General features: G+C 44.6%; 1 protein-coding gene across 1 annotated transcript in view; it reads left to right on the top strand.

The window, feature by feature from the left end:
• The window catches only part of UST (uronyl 2-sulfotransferase), a 167,502-nt gene that overhangs the window by 61,147 nt on the left and 85,890 nt on the right, over positions 1 to 20,465 (top strand). The window contains exons 6-7 of the mRNA XM_006089245.2: positions 7,145 to 7,224; positions 16,304 to 16,457. Of these exons, the coding sequence (XP_006089307.2) occupies positions 7,145 to 7,224; positions 16,304 to 16,457 (234 nt within the window). The remainder of the gene's footprint in view (positions 1 to 7,144; positions 7,225 to 16,303; positions 16,458 to 20,465) is intronic.

Here is a 20,465-nt window from a genome sequence, read left to right as displayed (position 1 = left end):
ACTTGAACTTAGGCCCTCCTGAACCCAACAGCCCTTCTGAGGCAGTGGTTATCTGTTCTGGCTGCACCGCAGAATCTCCAGCAAAGCCTTTGAAACATACAGTTGCAATGGCCCTTCCCCTGAAGTGTTCCCTGGTGGAGCCCAGAAAACGTCTTTTAAAAATAATAGTAAAGTACCACAGGAGATTCTGTAGTGCCGACGGGGTTAAGAATCCCTGTCAAAACTATGACATTTTCCTAAGAGTGTTCCTGGGAGTCTTAGTCCCCTAAGACACCGAAAAATAAAAATAAAAGAAACTACCATGATTAAACAAATATGGGAATTGCTGGCCCTTTGTCCCCCTCTAGGAGATTCACAATGATTATTCACACTTTAAAGAATGGGGATTCTTTCCATTATAAATTTGTTTAACTGGCTTTCATTAGTGCTTCCCCATCTCCGCTGGCAGGGAACTCTTTATAAGCTCTCCTGTGTGTGGCTCTCCTGTGCACCCCACAGCTGGAGATCATATCTCCTGGGACTCTTTTAAGCAGCTATGAAGATGCTGAAAGTATTTAAAGGGTGGAAGTCACAGAGAACCTATGCTCTTCGTGTGCTCTAGATTGTTTTAGCCTCTTGGTCAAAAACAGAATTTCTTTACAGTGTTTTAAACTTCCCTTCCCCATTGCTCTCCTCCCTGCCAGTTCTCAATCTCACTGTGGCTGTAAAGCAATGCAACTCTAAGAAACAAAACTCACCTACAGAAACCATGGTAGATTTGGAAAAGGTCTAGAGACCACGGGGATTCCTCCCAGGCCTCCCCAAGGCAGGGTCAGCCGGTCTTCCTTGAAAGGTGAAGGTTCACTCATTCATTTTGAAGCAGGTCACTTCATTGTTTCTTCCTTCATTTTGACAGCTATTCATTGGGCACCTACCGTGAACGCTGTATATTGAGCCCCAGAGAGCACACCAGATAGGTGTGCATCTTATTTCTAATCCTTTAAGCAGCATAATTAGGAAAGTATTATCACCCCATTTTATAGGAAGCAACAGATCTTCAAGAAGAATGTGGGAGAAGAAGGCTTGGAAGTGAAGTTGAGCAGAATCCTGAGAACTTTCAATGCTAGGCTGAGGAACTAGGACAGTATTTAGTGGGCAGTGGGAAACCATAAAATATTATTCTTAACCACAATGGATCTCAAAATCCTCTTGGGAGATAGGTTTCTAGGTCCTACTACAAAGTATTGAGTTAGACTCTTCAGGGTGGAGCCTCGGTATCTTTGTGGGGGAGGGGAGAAACTCATGAGGGGATCTCCATTCACAATTCTGGTGAGCAAGCATTGCATAAAAAGTTCTAATTATTAGAAAGTTTTCCTTTTATTAAAGTGAATCTGCCACGAAGCAAGAAAAAGTCCTCTTTCAACCGAGAATCCCTCAAACCTCTGAAGACCTCACGTGTCCCCCCGAGGTCTTACTGAGTGCTGTCTCCTCAGGAGCCTGCACGCTTCTCCCAGGAACCTTACCCTTACTTGAGACCTTTTGGAAAAGTCTCCTTCGAATGACCCTCAGAGTTTCCTGACTTTAGAGTAGGAGGGACAGTGTCCACAGGCATCAGAGCTGCTTCCACTAAACCTTGGAATCAAACCAAAAAAATTAGGGGAGTCCATTTCCAGGTCACAGGGATGTGCTCACCCAGCTCTGCAAACAAGGTCTTATCTTGAAATCCTAGAGACAAAAGCTGAGTCTGTTCATGGAAACTTGGTTGAAAGCAAAGGAAAAAAAGTAGAAGCAACAAGGCCTGAAAAATGAAAAAAAAAAAATTCCCTCTCTTTGTAATTGTTGTGGGGAGATTGATTTTCTCTACTATTCAGGCCCAGCTTCTTTGCCTTGCTCATGTCATTCCGCCCCCTGGTGGACATCTTCTCCATGTAGGCATTGCTTCTTGCGCTGACTGCACAGCCCTTAAGTTGGGAAGACCATCCTGCCTCTGACCCAGAAGGGCTCCTCTATACAGGAGGTAGAGAGAAAGGTAACCTGAGCCTACCGACATCTTTCTGGCCTCTGAGGTTAAAGGGCCACGGAGTTGTCCTCAGAGCTACTTCTTATTGGACTTTGGTGTGTTAAAAACACATCTTTTCTTTCATTTAAGATGTTTTGCAAAATTGTAGGTCATCCAGATCTAGTTGTTCCTGAGGGACACAGGAATTCAGACCCGAGTCGGGTCATTACCATGAGGGCTGGCATTATTTCCTAAAGAAGTCAGGAGCAAAGTCTTCTACTAACTAGCTATGTTTGTACAACTGCAGGTAAAGGTTTTCTGCTCTACCTTCCCAGTTAGATTGAAAGCAAAAGATTAGAAACTACTTCCTGGCATATCCTCTGCATTATAAATTCTGTTTGATTCTCACCTTTTTGTTAAAACCTCAGTTCTATCTCATTCCCAGATGCACTACTTCCTTTAGACACATCCCATTACACTGTTATCTCTCTCTCTCCCTCTCTCTCTCGTTAGCATTTTAAATTCATTCCTACTCTTATTATAAGATAAAGTGTTTCCCACCTAGAACTTTTAAAAATATATCTCCGATAACATTAATGCTCTTATTTTTTATTACTAATGCTTTCCCACCTATTATAATTTCATTTTAATTTTCAGCAAATCACATGCAAGGTAGAAATTTTATATTCCTATAAATCCTCTTTATTCTCCAGACTTATTTTGCTAACCAGTCCCTCCTTCCCATTTTAAGAGATTATGTATGAATCAAGTAACAGTGGGAACAGTGAGTAAATTGCACATCAGCGATAAAGAACAGGACTTTTGGTGTCAGACAGACTTGAATTTGAATCCTGCTCCACTTTTTTCTAGCAACAAGACCGTACACCATCTAGGTAGCCTTTCTGTGCCTCAGTTTCTTAATCTGTAAATGTGGATAACAATGCTTAACTTGTGGAATCATTTGAGAATAAAATGACAGCATATGTACAAAGAGCTTCTAGGTACAATAGCTTCTAGATACAGTGTGCAGCCCAGGAAATGGTAGTTTGTTTGCTGTTGTGTCCTAGATGCTGTAATAGTAAAACTTGTAGCCCCACTGGGGTAATGGATGCACAGGTTTGTCCAAGAAAGGCAAAACTCAAGGCCTGAGTGATAATTCTGTCTTCAGTGAACTGTACATCTCTTGACTCCAAAAATATTTTTCTCATGGGAGCATCTTTATTGCATAAACAATTAAGGGGTATATGTTCTGTGCCGATACCTAGGCTTGGTTTTCTGGGGGGAATACATCAGGCCTGACTACAGACCTTAAAGAGCTTACAACCTGGTTCAAAGCTAGCACACAAACTCAACTATAGAAAAACAGAAAAAGTTCATGTCTTGGGAAATCCTCAAAGTGCCGTGGGAAGTCAAGGAAGGCAATGTCATTTCTAGCCAAAGATGTTTACAACCAAACTCCTTCCCCCTCACTTCTGCAGCCGGGTTTGTTTCTCCTGCAGCCTTTCCCATCTCCTCAAATGGGCACCATGTTCAGATCCAAGCCAGAACTCTGAGAAGGAAGCTCTTCGACCACTGGCTCTCCTTCCCTTCTGCCATCAGCTGTATGGGAAGCTCAGCATATCCTTCCTCCTTAATATCCCTAAACTTCTTCATCCATCTTCACTTCCATTGACCTCCGTCAGTGGTTCTCAAACTTTTATGCCTTAGAATCTCCTGGAGGGCTTGTGGAAACACATATTGATGGGCCCAAACCCCAGAGTTCCTTCTAATTCAGTAGGTCTGGGGTAGGGCCTGAGAATGTGCAGTTGTAATAAGTTTCCACTTGATGCCAATGCTGCTGCTCTGAGGACCACAATAAGAAGCACTATCTTGGTTCATGACCTCATCATCTCCTGTTGGGATTATTGCCCACCTGGTCTTCCTAACTAAACTTTCTGTCTCTTAACCTTACCTTTGTTCTTCACATTCTCCACCTTGACCTCAGATCTGGAAGAAAAAAGAAAATCCTTTCTAGCTGTGGACACCCCATTGGATAAAAGTCAAGATGCCTCATGTGATCTGTAGGGCCCTCAATTACCTGGTTCCTCCCTCCCTCTCTAGTCTTATCTACTGCCTTACTGATCCCATGCCCGACCTCTGGCACATGGAAGTCCTGGTAGTTTTAATATCCTTATCACTTCATGTTTTGTCCTTTGCCTCTGCTGTTCACTCTGTCTGCAATGCCAGGGGTCCCTTTCTTCACTTGCTAACTCCTGTGGGTCCTTGCAAACCACTCAGAAACACCTCATTAGGGAAATATTACCTCTTCACCTTCAGGTAGGGATAGGTGCCTCATCTCTGTGCCTTCTACCCATTTGGTTATCATGTGATGCTACCTGCCTGCTAGTCCACCTGGTCCACATATCTGAGCTTCCTGAGAACAAGAACAAAATATTTTATCTCTATAACCACAGCCCCAAGCAGTACATTGCCTAACAGAGAGATGAAACTCAATGGATGTTGAATGAGAAATCCAGAAAGTGTACTTGATGGAGGTGGTCATTTTAGTCTAGTGTAACGAGCATTTAGGATTTGGACATGCAAAGAGAAGAGGAAGAATATTCCAGAAGAGGAAGCTTGCGCCTATAGTCAAGCTTGGACATGTGTAAGGAAAGAATAAGGAGGGGTCTAGTTTGTCTGGCCAAAGGAGTGTTGTCTTGAGAGTCAGATAGCAAAGGTAAAATCAACGTAACTCAGCAAGGGATTGAATATGGAAATTCAGGAAAGACCCAGATCAAATGTGAGAATATAGAGAAGACCATTGACCAGAAACAGACTCTTCAGAGATGAAATAAGCTATAAGGAGTAAAGATGGGGACCAAGAATGCGGTTTGTGTCATGGTAGGTTTGGGGACACCATTAGGATGCATTCCACTGTCTTGTCTTTAAGTGTCTTCCCACTGACCTTATTTACATGTTTTCATCTCCAGGGCCTAGTAATTGCCCAAAAAATGCTGAATGAATGTATGCAGTGGAATCAGTAAATGAACCAAGGAAAAGAAGGACAGGTAGCTTCTGTGATGATGTTAGGTAGTGCATTGCCACCCATGATGCGCCCCACGCAGATAGGAATCAGGCAAGAACAGCGGTGGGAGGACCAAGAGGGGTAACTCAGGTGATGGGCAGCAGGGGTTCAGGAGACCATCACTTATCACTAGAAATGGGGAGAGTCTTAGTATTTGTTTAAACAATCAAATGACACCTTGAACATAATGCCCTAAACCTGTGCTTGTGGAACTTCCTAAGGAGCTTTACAATTTGCTGAGCAGTGACAGAATGTATGAGAGCTGAAGTGAGCTCTCACTTCACTGTACTAAGGCAATAAACATGAACATTCATACCTTTATGCTATGTTTGAAGATATGTCTAGAAAGAGTTATGCATTGTCACTGCTAATCAATTTTCCCTTGTGAACTAGACAGCTTTATGACTATTGTGACACAGTTCTCAGAATCTAACCACGTACTGTTCTTCCATTAAGTATAACACGTTGACATGTGTTTAGAGAATATAATATAATGTTGAATATATGAAAGAAATGGTTTTTCTTATGACCTGTTTTTCCAGTCTTCTTGTTAATACTAGAGGGATTTCTCATATTGCTTTTGTGTGTGCAGAGAAATACCTGAATAAAAATTGTCTAGAGATTAAGGCATTAAGTGGTGTTTGTATTAAACATACACACAGTAAAGAGTTATGCTTCCAAGCAGACATCCTCAGGGACATTTGGTTGTGCTTCTAAATCAATAATTCTATTGGTTGATCCATCAAAAATTAAAATCTGCAGTGTGACTAAGCAAGAAGTTTTATTACCAAAAACAAGCACCAAGGGCATGTGGAGGCGGGCGGGAGGGTGAGAGGGTAAACAGTAAAGAGCCAGATTTCAATTTCCTTTTATGCCCAAGCCTAGACAGATCATTATTTACCCGTGTCTGCCACTGACAAACAAAAGCACAGGGTTTTGAAATGGCAAGTCATTTACTTTAAAATTCAATTTCATATCTTCAAACAACCATTGTGAGTATGAATATCTAATAAAAGGATCAGACGTTGGCATCCGAGTGTAGCATCTATAAAGCATGTACTAGTTGGAGTTAATTTATTTAACAGATATTTACTGAGCGTTGTATGTGTGTCACTGTACACTAGACAGGAGGCACCAAGGCAAGACCAGGCTCTCTCTCCTGCTTGAGACACGTGGAGTTGCAAGCTCTGGTTTTATTGTTGTTGCTGCTGCCGCGCTTACCATGTGAATGCCTGTTTTTCTTTCCAGTTTTCAACTTGAACTAATTCATAAAATATGAAATGCTGGACTTGTGATGTACTTCCAGAGTAGCCATTTTCAATGTGCCTCTTAAAAATTCCACAGTGTGTCAGTTTTGATGGAACCAATTAGGAAATCTAAGGAAAGTAGAATTTAGGAAGCCAGGGAGTCATAAGAATGCTTGGAATTTCTAAGAGATTTTACTGAATGTTTTCTGTATCGTGACATGTTCCAGAAGACCATAAATGTTAGTTTATATGAATATAAACTACGTCTTGCCTTGCCGATAATGGTAAATAAATAATTCAGATGACCACCCACCAGAACCCAAGAAGTTGGGGGGTTTTGTGTGTTTCCTATGAAATATTGGCTTTACTGTAAATGTTTATACTCAGAGAGAAAAAACAATGATGCATTGTCTCATTTTACTCCCACTTTTAAATTCTGCAAAATGATTTTCAAATATTTCTGCATCTCCCAGTAATATCCTTATAGAAATATAACATAATGATTAACCTCTTGTCTTGGTGTGATTTTAATGGAAGGAATTAAAGGCATTTTTCTTATTTGCATTTTTGAACAGCAATACACTGACTTCTCCAGTTAAAATTAATTATTCTGTCACATTGTTTTCATGGTAGCAATCAACTAAATTAAATACAGGACTATAAATCTGGACAGCACTGTTTTATTCAGTAAGAAGCCGTAAGTCAAGTTCATAAATGTTGCACAAAACACAGCTGTTTGGCTCTGGTCCAGGAGGTAGTAAGGGAGGATGAAAGGAGTTGGGGAGATAACCTTTAGCTTAATATGGCTTGGAAAATTAGATCCTATATATGCTAATTTTGTACTTTTTTTAATAGATGGAACTGATTAAAAATATAAGTACTGCCGAACAGCCCTATTTATTTACTCGACATGTTCATTTCCTCAACTTCTCAAGGTAAGATATTTTCCCGTTTAATGGTTTTCTTTTCCATTTATTTTCAGGACTTAGACTCCTTCTAACAAACAATTACTTTAAAATCTACCTTCATTTCCAAGGTGGTGTAATCACCTTTGAAAAGCCTTTTTTAATCCTGTTATTTTTGCTGTGAAGGGGTCAAAAATTTGAAATATTTGGCAAAAACTTCATTTCTTTCTAGAATACTAATCTCAAATCTTATGAAAAGTTGAAATTATTTTTAATGAGAAGCCATTTTACCTGATAGTTCTTTTATTTTAAAAAATCAGATTTTGTACTAAAAGACATAACTTGGGAAGTAAGACATGGGTATTTTATTTTATTTTTTAAAATATATTTTTATTGGTTTCAGAGGAAGGGGGAGAGAGAGAGAGAGATAGAAACATCAATGATGAAAGAGAATTATTGATCAGCTGCCTCCTGCATGCCCCCTACTGGGGATCGAGCCCGCAACCTGTGCATGTGCCCTTGACCAGAATCGAACCCGGGACCCTTCAGTCCAAAGGCTGATGCTCTATTCACTGAGCCAAACCAGCTAGGGCAAGACACAAGCATTTTAACAGAAATATTTAATTGCACATTTTTGTGCAACTTGAACCCACACAGGACTCTGGAAATGACCTAGTGGTGAAGTGCCTGCCTGTTTAATACTCACCTGACTAGTCTAAGCCTTGCATGTTTGATGCTGACGAGGTATTTTAGGAATCTGTTTTTTCTTTGTCTGCAGGGACTTTCTGATAATAATGTAAATTTTTCAAATTTAAGTTTTTAGACCTTTGATTTGTGAAGTTGTTAATTGTGAGTTCTGGGCATTCTCTTACTCAGGGATTCATTTGCATGGGTTCCCTTGTCACTGGGCTTTGCTGTGAATGGGAAGTCCTCAGATTCTTCCTCTCCTCTCGCTGGCCCATGTCTGAGCTCACAGCTGTACCCCTGGCAGAGCACTGGGTCCAGAGACAGATCCACTGACCAGCCCTGGATCCTGGGCCTCCCTCATCAACCAACTCACTGTTATTCCCGTAGGAATACTAGTACCTCACAGGTCCATAGAAAGCACTGGATTGTCCTACTGGCTTGTGCTGGCCTAATGCTCCCTGAGGGCCAGGCATCCAGGAAGGCCCTGAGCGTTCCCAGCTCTGCGGCCACAGGATGCCTATCAACCTAAGGGGGTGGAAGAAGGTTTTAGCCTTCAAAGGACTTCCCTGCCTTACCCCAGGCCCAGTGCAAATTAAGTGTAAAGAGAATGAGATTCAGCAAAGCAAGTTATTAAGCAGCCAAGAGGAGTTTGCTGCCTTATCTTTGAAAGCAAGCTTCCCCTGAGGTTTCCAGCCTGCTTGCTAACCAAGGTTCCTGGGACAGGGAATAGGTGAATAGGACACCTGCACATTATCCTCAGTGGCCCAGGGCCATGCACCAGGAGAGCTGGTTCCCAGCCACATTTATGAAGTGGCTTGCTACTGGATTGTCTTGAGTCTGTGCCCTGCCTCTCACTTCCAGTCCGTCGAGAACATATAATTCAACATAATTAGATAATGGGGACTTCTTAGCTATTTTAGGCATTGCCTTTTATGACTTGTACAGCGGCGAGCTCGGCCCCTCTGACCCTTACTCTTCTCATGAGCTTCTTCTGCGTCACCCCGGATGTCCTCCAACTTGATTCATTTCACTGTTGCTTCAGGGTCAAATCTTTACAACCAAAACAAATCGCAATGCAGCAAGTCTTAGTAATGAGCTCAGGACAGTGAAAACTCTAATGACAAGCCAAAGCCCATATCTTAATTGGAGCAGCAGAGCTGGGCCCAGGGCGATGACTGTATTATATCCTGGCCCCTAATGTCGAAAACCTGTTCAAGAGTTTAATCTTGATTAATTTAATTCAGAAAGAAAGAAAAAAGATAAATACCTTTAGAAGACACCACATCTGCAGCAGACAGTGTTGGTCTGGGTGTTAGACCTTCTCACTGACCATGATTCTGGGCGAGCAGTTTAACCTCTTGGGGGGTCTCTGTTTTTCTATCTGTAAAGTAGGGCAGTTCCTGCCACTACCACCTTAGAGGGATGCCCTAAGCACATGAAGGAAAGCCTTTCAGGTTCTCTGGAAAGAAAAACATTCTATGTAGTCACAGTGGCTTTGAAAGGCATCTCAGCAGGAGTCTGGCTGTGGGTTGGCTCCTGCTGTGGGTAGCCTCCTGGTGTCTCTATCTAATGCTTTGAGGGCGGGGCCCTGCTCCTGCTGGTGACTCCTCCATTCCATTTTGTTCAATTAAACACATGTTTATTGAGGACCCCCTGTCCCCTGGACACCGCCCTAGGACTGGGGCTTCTGCAGGGAACGAGAAACATTGTCCTTGCTTTGAGGTAACTGTAAACTCTCCTCCCATCAATGAAGAAGCAGCAACAAAGTGTGATGAACTGGAGGAGAAAATCACAGGGTCTCCTCCAGAGGAAGTGGGAGGCAGGACCCTCCACCCTGAAAAGCAAGACTGGAGGGCATTGCGAGCAGGAGCCATCGCTGCTGGGATGTGAGGGGTGGGCCAGCTTTGGACAGATTGAAGGGGAAGACCTTGGCGGCCCAGGAACCAGCATGAGCAAAAGCAGGACAAACAGAGGGACAGAGAGCACCCAGCGAATGGAAACTGCGGTGCATGGCAGCCCAGGCTGTAAGCAGGCAAAGGCAGAGACCGAGCTGACCAGCTCTGCTCCTTTAATAAGCTCATGCTAACTGCGGGAGCAGCCTCACCCCGCTTCCCAGCCACATGCACAGGGCCGCGGCCTCAGGTGCAAGACCTCCGGAAACGGGTAGAATGACAAATTGAACTTTCATTCTTTACAACACGATGTTCTACTCACAGAACATGGGAAGTTAAAAATCACCTTTTTCTTTTTCAAGGGAATAGATTTATTTCAGGAAAATGTCTCAGGTATAAATGGGCAAAGTGTGGCATACAAAAAAAAGCGCCCCAAAATATACAATTAGAGAGAAACAATGAAGTTGGGGCTTGTTAAGAGGGCTTCCATGTGTTTTTAAAGTGCGTTTTATATTTTGAATGGTAAGGCGTAGAGATCATTGACCGCTCCTAATAAACCTGCCCTGATCATTGCTGACAGGCATGTGGCTGCCTTGTTTCAAGATAATGAGGTTATGAAGAGAAGAATCGATATTGCAACCCAATATTCTTTGTTGATGTTTTATTTCTAATCTTCCTTACATTCTTAACGTGTCACAAGGTACTTGCTGGTGAGCAGAATGTAAGAATCAAAGTCTGGCTTCTCTCCCCACACATTCTTTTGCACCAGAATTTCCTGAACTTCTGAAGGGTATGGCATTATATCAAAATGAATTGCTCCTTAATTCTCTGCACCCCCCGCTCCCCCCCCAATTAATGGGTCATTGTTACCTTGAAGTTTAGACACTCTGAGAAATGTTATCCTGTGAGCTTCTGGCTATTCAATAGCTGACTTATTTCATTTATTCACCATCTAGGTACCCTTCTGTATCCCTCCTTTGTCCTTGCTTTAGAGCTAGAAGGAACCATTTCACCATATCCAGTTTTATTAATTCAACCATGGAAAACAACAGTATCGGGCCTGTCTAGTGTTTTTGTGGTTACGTTGGGGAAGCTTTCCTGCCAGAGGAGAGATGAACACAGGCACGCCGAAACTTCAGCCTTTGGTATGGATTGGGGGAGTCTCCCACGGTAGTGGTCTCTCACACATGGCCAAGAGTTTTCCACCCGGACTAGCTGGGAATTGAGTCCAAATTACCTTGGTCTAAGAGATACAACTCTTTTCCATGATGGTTAAGGAGGAGTTTTAATATCTGCATACTATGGTTTCATGTGTCTGTCCCCAGTTATCGAAGTAACTTCAAGAACTGTAATTTTTGAAAAGGTTTAACTTCCCAACATCAACAGCATGGCTTTAAGTTTGTCTTAGATCGACACACTGGAAAAAATGTGACAGGCAACTCAATTTGTCTTCCTCCTGCCCCTACTTTTTGTTTGTTTTCTAAACTTTTTGCGGGGGGGCGGGGGGAGGCAGTAATTCTTTTTTCAATTCACAATTCCCCTCATCCCCCAACTTGGGTCCTGCAAGGACAACGTTGTGAAGTTCTGTGTCAGAGCTCAGTACTATCAGAATAGTCCGAGTGAATGACAGGCGATATCAATGTGCTAAATAATTTCAAACTACCACCTCTCTGAAGCTTTCTTATGTCCTTCTTCCTTTCTCACCATGACCCCCTCACCCTGCTTTGCTTCCATTTCTATTTCATCTTTTGTCTCAGATGATGGCTCCAATACCAACATTAACTTACAAAAGCAAAACATTTAAAACGAAATCAATCACTAGAGAAGCTGGCAGGGTGCACTGTGCAAGGGGCGGCCTTTTGGACACTCCGTCTCTTTCCTTCAAGGGAAGTCTTATTACTGACGTGAACAAAGTCTGCCCTCTGATGGCATTATTTAACAAAACAAATCTGATCTTGCTAAGTTAATTCTATAACGCAGTCGGGTTTCCACATCTTATTTCTAAATGTTGACTTTGTTTTTACTCTCATTAGCGAAGTGATCCTTTTAAATGCTGTGCCCTGCAGCTCTCTTTTGTAGTGGTCACCAAGCCTCAAACGTCGAAGACAAAGGTAGTGACCACTTTCTTTACCTACTTCAGCAGAGCCCAGAAGTTTGATTTGAAAATGAGAGATTTCTCTCAGTTTATCCCATTTCAACACAACAGAACTGATCTTCCTAAAATGGCCGTCTCTTCCTCACTCTTCCCTTCTCACTCTGCAGTGAGTGTACCCTGCGGCTGCCTGAGGGTTAGCATAACCTGGACTTGCCCTGAGCTCACTTCCCTGTGCATGGGAAGGACCTTCCTCCAGGTCATCTGCTTACGTCCTGTTTTATCAAGCCATCTTCCTCTCTGAGCAAGAACCCCAACTCCAGTGGCTCAACTGCCCACCCCCTTCACCCTGTTTGTCTCCACTTCCTACTAAATAAATGTTCCCTAGCCAGGGAGCAGAGTGGCTGAGTCTCTTCTGATTGTGTTTTGCGATGGGAGGCCCTATACGGGACAGCCAAGACCAAGTGTCCACTTATTAGGATTGTGAGGATGGAGGGTGGACTTCCTACCCCATGAGTGGTCCATTACTGGCCTTAGCTTCTAGCAAAGGACCATTCAATAACTACCGCTACTGGCCCCACACCCCAGGCAGCTCCTCATCTGCCCCCAATCATCTGCTTTCCCAGGAGGGCTTTTCTCTCACTTCAGAGTGTCCCGTCCCTCATTACAAAGATCAAAGCTGTGGACTGCCAGCCTCAGTATTTTCATCTTTTATTGTAGGTAACAGGACAAGGATAACTTCGACTTTCAGGCCAGAAGTTACAAAGAAGATAGACTTTGGGTGGAATGGTGGTAACCAGGGGCTAGGAGTAGGGGGGAAGGAGGCTTATTGTTTAATGGGCACAGAGTTTCTGTTTGGGATCATCAGAACCTAGAGATGTGTGCCGGTAAAAGTGTACCTAAAATTCTTATCCAGGTGCTTTGTGTAGCTCATCAAAAAGGTGACGAATGTTGCCAAAAAGGTGGTCGATTGAGGTAGCAGAGGGGGAAGAAAATGCTCAGAGTGAGATATTTAAAAATGCATGAAAAAACTGAGAACCATGCAGTTATTATTCCTAGAGAATTATATGCTGCTTTGGATCTTTGTTCTCATCAAGAAAAGAAAAATAGAAATAATATGATAAATTTGCAGAGGACCAGAAGGAGACCCACAGAAGTGATTAAAGTGTTGGTGAATATGACCTATATACAAATAAATGCCAAAGAAATGGGAAATCCCTGCTATTTTAGGATAACTTAAAAGAGAACTTCAAAAATGCAATCATTGTTGTGGCGACCAAGGGACAAGAGGGTGTGTTGTTAAGTGAAAAACAAAATTATGGCCTGATTCTACTCTCTCCTGTTCACACAACCCTGTCATGAGCTGTGGTCACCACAGTATTTTACAGCTCAATAAAGACCAAATTAGAGCAAACACTAAAGGAATTTTAAACACACACACACACACACACACACACACACACACTCACATTGAAGCTGAAAAGTCTAAAAGTTGTAAAAGCCCAGGAAGAGAAGCTAATCCTTTGTGTGGACTGGATCAAACAAAAGGAAGTTCCCACAAAAGGAAGATTAGGAATCTGGGGTGCCTGTAACAAAGACTCCTCGACTGTGGGGTGGACCCATAGGATGGACTTTGCAGGGAGGCGGTGGAATCTTCTCTTGGGGGATTGAACAAGAAGGCGGTGGGAAGTGGGGGCGGGGCGTACACAGCATCTTCCTCTAGAATGGAATCAGCAGCAGGCAGTGGGTTCAGTGACTCAGAGACCCTCTAAGGGTGACCAGGATTTCTGACCAGAATTTAAAAATTACTGAGAGGCGGAACTGACCTGAGAGAGAATGGAATGAGGGTGAGACATTTCTTTCCCTCCCTGGCCTCTTTTGTATTACCGACATGCCCCTTCTGATTTCGGCAGTTTGGGAGGGAGCCATGTGTCCTGGAAAAAGGATGAGAATTGGCAGGCTGAAACTATTATCACTGTCACTTTCTGGGAAGGAGGGTATATATCAGACACCTCTCTTGCAGAAATCGCAAGAGAGAGGCTATTATATTATCTGATCCTTGACAATAAATTCTTGAACTGCCTACAACTTCTGTTTTGGACAATTCCCCTGGAATTCTTGCATTGGGTTACAACATGCAAACAGGAGCAAGTCACCCATGCTCAAAGCCTTGTCAATCCTCACATCTGTAGCTTTCAAGAGAGGTTGGCTGTGGCCAGACCAAGGACCATCTCATAGTGGGAAGCTGGGATTAAGTTCCATGACTAGACACTTCTGCTAATTAGTCATTCTTCACATGACATAGAAGTACAGTTGAGGTTTTAAAGCATGATACAATTTCGAGGGCTTGGTTGCATTTACATCTAATGTTCATGCTTTGTCTTCCTAAGCCCTAGAATTATTACTTTAACTGCTATTTATCATAGATATGAACACGATTTCATTTAGAAGAGAAAGATGCATCTAGGATGATGATGGTTAGCTGGTGATTGGCACAGCTGACTTCTGGGACTAGTTAGTTGTTGTTCAGGTAGCATGAATGTTATCTTGTGCACATATGGGGACTGACAAATTTCCTGTTGGCACAGCTCACCTTACTCATGAGCAGCAAGTTCTCCAGTATGCTGTATTCAAGGTTCCTGAATACTAGTCACATGTCCCAGTGCCTGAGATTCCACCATTGGAGTCATTTCTTTATCTTTGTTTATATTCTTGTCTCTGAAGATTCTCTTGAAAAATGCAGAGAAGCTGAGGACAACATTGTAGGAATAAATACGCAAAAAGGATTGGTGCTGTGTGTCAGCTTTCCTCCTACAACTGAGCCCTGTGATTTTGGTAGTAACATGCAAACTTATAAGCCTGCATGCAGGCATTCATTTCTTCATGGTTGAGCACCTACTATGTGCCATGTACTGTACTCAGTGACATCGTTCCTGGCTCCAGGAGGTCCACAGTCTGACGGGAGAGGCAGATGTACACACAGTGTGCTAGAGGCAGGGCTTGGAGGCAGAAGATAGGATGGACGCTGGGACACAGTTAATTGCTGAAGGATGTGACTGGGATTCTGGGCTGGTTTTGAAAGGCGAAGAGTCTGCCAACTGGGTAGAGGTGGGAGCAGGTTACACCAGTTTGTTTTCTTGGAGCTCTTTCTGACCCCTGATGGAATGTCTAGGCATCCTCATCAGAAGGTCACAGGGTCACAGGGCGAGAGAAGCCTGTGGGTCCCTCAGGAGGTCCCCAGGGCAAGACCTCTGTCCAGAGCCTGGAGTGTTCTGTCTAGGCTGCTCATGTCACGGCTTGCAGGCCGTTCAAAGAGAAAGGAGAGGGACCTTACGAAAAATTCAGCCAACCTCGTCATTTTGTCTTGGGAAGGACTAGCTCTTGGGCCAGCAGTCAAATCATTTGTCTAATTCAATTCCTTTGTGGGAACGCCTAAATATTTGCTGTATTTTTATCTGCAATCCTTTGCGTCACTTGAGGATAACGATGCTGATTTTTGTTGTGTACCTGAGATTCCTCCCATTTACATGTACCAATTCCAGCATCCTCTGTCCATGGTTTGGAATACAGAGTCTGGAGCCAGACCACCCAGGTTCATATCCTGGCCCAGTGACTCACCCGCTCCCTGCCCCAGTTTCCCCAAATGAAGGCAAGGATAATTATGGTTCCTACTCTATTGAGATGTTGTGAGGCTGCAGTGAATCGGACAAATACAGTATTCATAAGGTAAATGGTGAACTTTTAAGAAATGTTGACTCCCTGATCCACATTCGGCAGAGCCCCTCACCTGAGGCCATCTAAATTAGAACGTAGGGTATGTCCTGTTGACCTGCAGGATGATCAGAACGCAGCAGTCAGTTCAAACACTCACCGAGGCCTAGCCAGGTGCCTGTGGGTCTGTGCCTGACCTTGGGATGCAAACTCCAGTACAGCCTGGTCCGCTCCTCAGACCTACAACCTAGTAAGAGAGTTGACAAATGAGGTCATTTTTATGAACAGTCCCAGCAGCCTCCCCACAGGTCCCCGGACAGGCTCTTTCTGCACGATGATAAAATGCCTGTCTGGAAACTGCTTGCTGATTGCATTGTTCACTGGTACCTTAGCACACGGCTCTGATGATAGCATGTTAACCTAGAGCAGTGGTTCTCAACCTTCTGGCCCTTTAAATACAGTTCCTCATGTTGTGACCCAACCATAACATTATTTTCGTTGCTACTTCATAACTGTAATGTTGCTATTGTTATGAATCGTCATGTAAATATCTGATATGCAGGATGGTCTTAGGCGACTCCTGTGAAAGGGTCGTTCTACTGCCAAAGGGGTCGCGACCCACAGGTTGAGAACCACTGACCTAGAGGGAGACGGTGTCTGTCTCAGCGGTTTCTTTCCCTCCAGAAGTGACGGGTTGTAACCGGCTCCGTGTTCGTGTGCTTGTTAGGTTTGGAGGAGACCAGCCTGTCTACATCAACATCATCAGAGACCCCGTCAACCGGTTTCTGTCTAACTACTTCTTCCGTCGATTTGGAGACTGGAGAGGGGAGCAGAATCACATGATCCGCACGCCCAGCATGCGGCAGGAGGAGCGCTACCTGGTGAGTCCTGTTGCGGCCAAGAGGTGGTTGCCCCCCTGCCCTGGGAGCAGCTCCTGGGGCTGGGAAGCTCTCCCTGCCTGCCCATGGCATCCCCATGGCACCTCCACGGAGCCTGTGTGGCGAGGGCTCTTCCTTGGGGAGGAAGTTTTTGCCAGTGAAACACTGTTCCGGATGACCCAGGTCATAATGAACTCTTTCCAATGACTTTCCAATCTTGCTGTCCTCGGCTTGATGTTGGCGCTAGAATTTAGTCCCAGAGCAGAAATGATCTTTCCCTGTGGGCATCGCTCTCTGAGGGTCTGGAAGCATGTTCTCAGACCTCATCCCATTCAGTTCCCATGGCAATCCTGGGAGGGAGGGGTGCTTTCAGGCGAGGACTCTGATGTTCCAAGAAGATATGGGACTTGCCCAAGTTGGGGCCCCCCGGTAAGGGCACAGCTGTAACTGACTGTCTCTGGGTCCTCTTGACTTGAAGGCCAGGGTTCTTTGCTCCACAGCACATCAAAATCAGGCCACCTCTGCAAAAGTGGTGTGCCTTTTCTGCACTGTGTTTCAGGATGCTCGGCTCCAGAGAAATGTGGGTTTTGACCTCAGTCATTATTTCCAGGGTGCTGTGTTGGAAACAAAAATAGAGGGAAGACTTATGTATCTTCCTTTCCAGAATTAAAAGGAACATTTCTCACTTATTTGTGACCTAAACTGACAAAAGCTTACTGAGTAGCTGAAAGCCTGGTGTTAAGGAGGCTGAAATCCTGGTCTCTGCGGGCGAGAGAGCCCTTTGGGGTCACGCAGACCCATGCTGGGCTGTCAGCACAAACAAAGAGAGAGGAGAAAGTTATGGAGGGATCAGCGCGCATCTATCTCCACTGCTGGAAACGAGCACTGAGCCTGCACCCCCTGCTGAGGGGACTGTGGCAGTATCCTGGTAGCTAAAGAAAGTAGTAGCATTAGTCACAGTTCTGGTACAATGTGAAACTTCTGTTTTCTCACTTAATTTTTTAAAATGTAATAAAGGATGTGTTTGGAGGATGGGAGCACTTTTGGATGATGTGGAGTCTTATCCAGTGCTGCACACAGTTTTTGGATGAGCCAAGAGGAGAAACCAAGGCCTTTCCCTCACTACTCAGTATTTGCTCAACTACCCAATACTTCAATGAAATAATTTGATGGCATATTTTAAAAGTGTTTTTTAGTTTTGATGGCAAAAACCCTAATCTTTTCCTTTAAACTGCATGTTATGAATATGGCTATATATTTTCTATTCATGATGAGTGTGTATTCAGAGTACAGAACCACTGGCTGAGGAATAATGTTGACTCAGATCCTCTGTTTCTACTGGATCTCGATTAGCATTTACATCATCTTCTAAACGTACAGATCATAGTCCACTGAATAAAATATATTTCCAGGTTTCTGACTCAATAGCCATACTCAGAAAATTAGAACCAAGTTATAGCAGAAGATGGTGGAAAACCAAAGACATGGAAACGAGTCTGATGAATCCTGCTCTTCAAGCATTAAAGTAGGTAGGAAGTAAATCCACAGTCTACCAGAAGATGAAAGGTGATTTGGAAAAATGAGCAAGTAGAGGGACCGTCCGGAGATCCAGAATGCCTGGGGGTGGGGAGAGGCTCTTAATGAGGAGGTCAGGGAAGTCACGGAGGATGTGTAGTTTGAGCAACTATCGGAATGAGAGATGAAGTTGGATACTGGTCAGCTGGAAGAGTATAGCTCCAGGTGGAGGGGGCAGCTGGGGCAAAGGCCTGCAGTAGGCACATGACATGTATGGCTCATTCAAAGATCAGTATGGGAGAGCAGTATGGCTGGTATAGAGCGAGGGAGGGGTAGGGAGAGGAAGTGGCAGGTGGTGAATTGAGAGAGGTGAGAGTTGGAGACAACAGATCATATAAAGCCCTGGGAGTCACTGTGGTTACTGTAAGTGGGTTGGGAAGTAACATGAATGACCCCAAATGGAACACACTTTAATCAGTGACTCCTTCTCCTGAACCTCCACTGGAGAGCTGAGCCCTTCTCACAGCAGGAAATGCATCATCCCATCACTCTCAGCAGTTCCCTGCTTCTCTCTAGGAGCCAGGACTCCTCCCTACTTCTCTAGACCTACATGTCGCTGACACCCAGATGCTTGTCCTGAGAGTCTCACAGGCTCCCACACTCAGAGTTTCCAGGGGGCTCCAGAGTAAATGTGATTTATGTGATGGTGACCTTGAGTTGGGCAGTGCACAACCTATACCACTGCACATGGAGGTCCAGATGTTCTTCTGTGCCCCCGCCCCCCAAGGCTCTGTGCTGGCTCTGTCTTTTTTTTTTTTTGTTGGTGTTGGTGGGGGGGGGGGGGGCGGGCGTGGTAGAGTGTCTTAACTTCTCTCCTCTCCTCCAAACAGTCTATCAGCTCTTTGAGGACAAGGTAGGGTCAGAATTCCATCTATATCCCTGGTACCCAGATGAGGTGCTGAAATAATGGAGACCTCAGTAGCACTCTATTTAGTCAATAAAATAAACAATGACAACAGAACATGAATGTAGGAGTTGAGAGAAATTCTCTAGATTGTTCTACCCTGTCAAGTTTTGCTATCCTGTAAGTCACTCCACATAACACAGTCTTTACACATTTACACAAAGAAGTTGTAATCATTAGGCAGAGAAGTTGTAAATATAAGAGGAAAAAGAATGCTTTAGATTCTTTTAAAAATATCTTTTTATTGATTTTAGAGAGAAAAGAAGGGAGAGAGAGATAGAACCATTGATGAGCTAGAAACATCAATCGGCTGCCTCCTGCACGTCCCCCTCTGGGGATTGAGCCTGAAACCTGGGCATGTGCCCTGACTAGGAATTGAACTGGATACCTCTTGGTGTCTGGGTTGACGCTCCTCCACTGAGCCACACTGGCCAGGTGGTTTAGATTTTTTTTTTTGAAAGCCCATAGAATGTTGACAGTTGGAAGGGTGGTGAGTCTTCTATTTTGAGAGGCTGGTAGCTGGCTTTATGGTGCGATTTGAGAGATTCCAGGAAAATTCCCCCCCCCCCCGCCCCCCCGCCTGGAATTCTACCCTTAAAGAGATTTGCAGGGGCCCCTTTCCACCTGTAAGCACTGCATCCTGGGAAGGGCCTATGTCAGATGGGCTCATCGGATCATTGCTTGGCAAGGCCTCAGCAGGAGGGAGTGGACTCCTCAAAGCAGCAGAGGCAGAAATCAGGGCGTAGGGGGTGGGGGCGGGGGGGCCTGAGGGACACGTGACTCCTTTATGATCTGGCCCCAGCCTGACCCGGTTAGGAAGCTGTTTTCTTGTTCAAAGGATAGTTTGTTTATTTGGAAGAAGGCAGTCTATTGCCTTTCTTTTTAATAGATGAAACTTTTTATTTCATCTCCCATTAAACCCTTGAAATAAAACGGCCCCCTGTCACAGCCTGTCCTCATTTTGGCAAGCCTGGGTGGTCAGTTGTTTGCCTCAAAAGAGGGTGTTGTTTGTGTCTCAGTGGGGTGTAGGGCAGCTGTGAGGAGACCACTGTCCCCTTGGGGAGGCCCTGCTGGGGTCGAGGGCCGGAGAGGGGACCTACAGGGTGTCCCCTCTACCAAGCAGGCAGGCGCCCTCGGGGCGCCGTGCCATGAGGCCTCTCCCTTGCACACTGTATGCACAGAGTCATCGGGGTGGCCCGAAATGGGTCTACTGACGTATCCGCATTATTCCAGATCTCAGTGCTCTGAAGCCACTCGCTTTATCCAGTTGCCAAAAACCAGGCAGCTCTGCTCCTGGCTCTGAGCCTCACAGAGCTGCTTAGCATACAGCTGAGAGAGGCCAGGGCCTGAGCCCACTCAGGGGGTGAAATAATATCATCTTGTGATGCTGGGTGGTTTGGGAGAACATGGAAAGGGGTAAAGGAATCCCAGGATTTGCAGGGTCCCTGGAGGCCACAGGTGCAGGAATGGGGCCTGGGATGAGGGGTGGCTTCGGGGCCCCACCAGGTGTGGAAGCCAGGCCTCCTGATTCT

This window comes from Myotis lucifugus, unplaced genomic scaffold (genome assembly GCF_000147115.1).
Source record: "Myotis lucifugus unplaced genomic scaffold, Myoluc2.0 scaffold_57, whole genome shotgun sequence".
NCBI classification, from domain to species: domain Eukaryota; kingdom Metazoa; phylum Chordata; class Mammalia; order Chiroptera; family Vespertilionidae; genus Myotis; species Myotis lucifugus.
The sequence above is the reverse complement of the archived record's forward strand: the minus strand, read 5'-3'. Positions and strand labels throughout refer to the sequence as shown.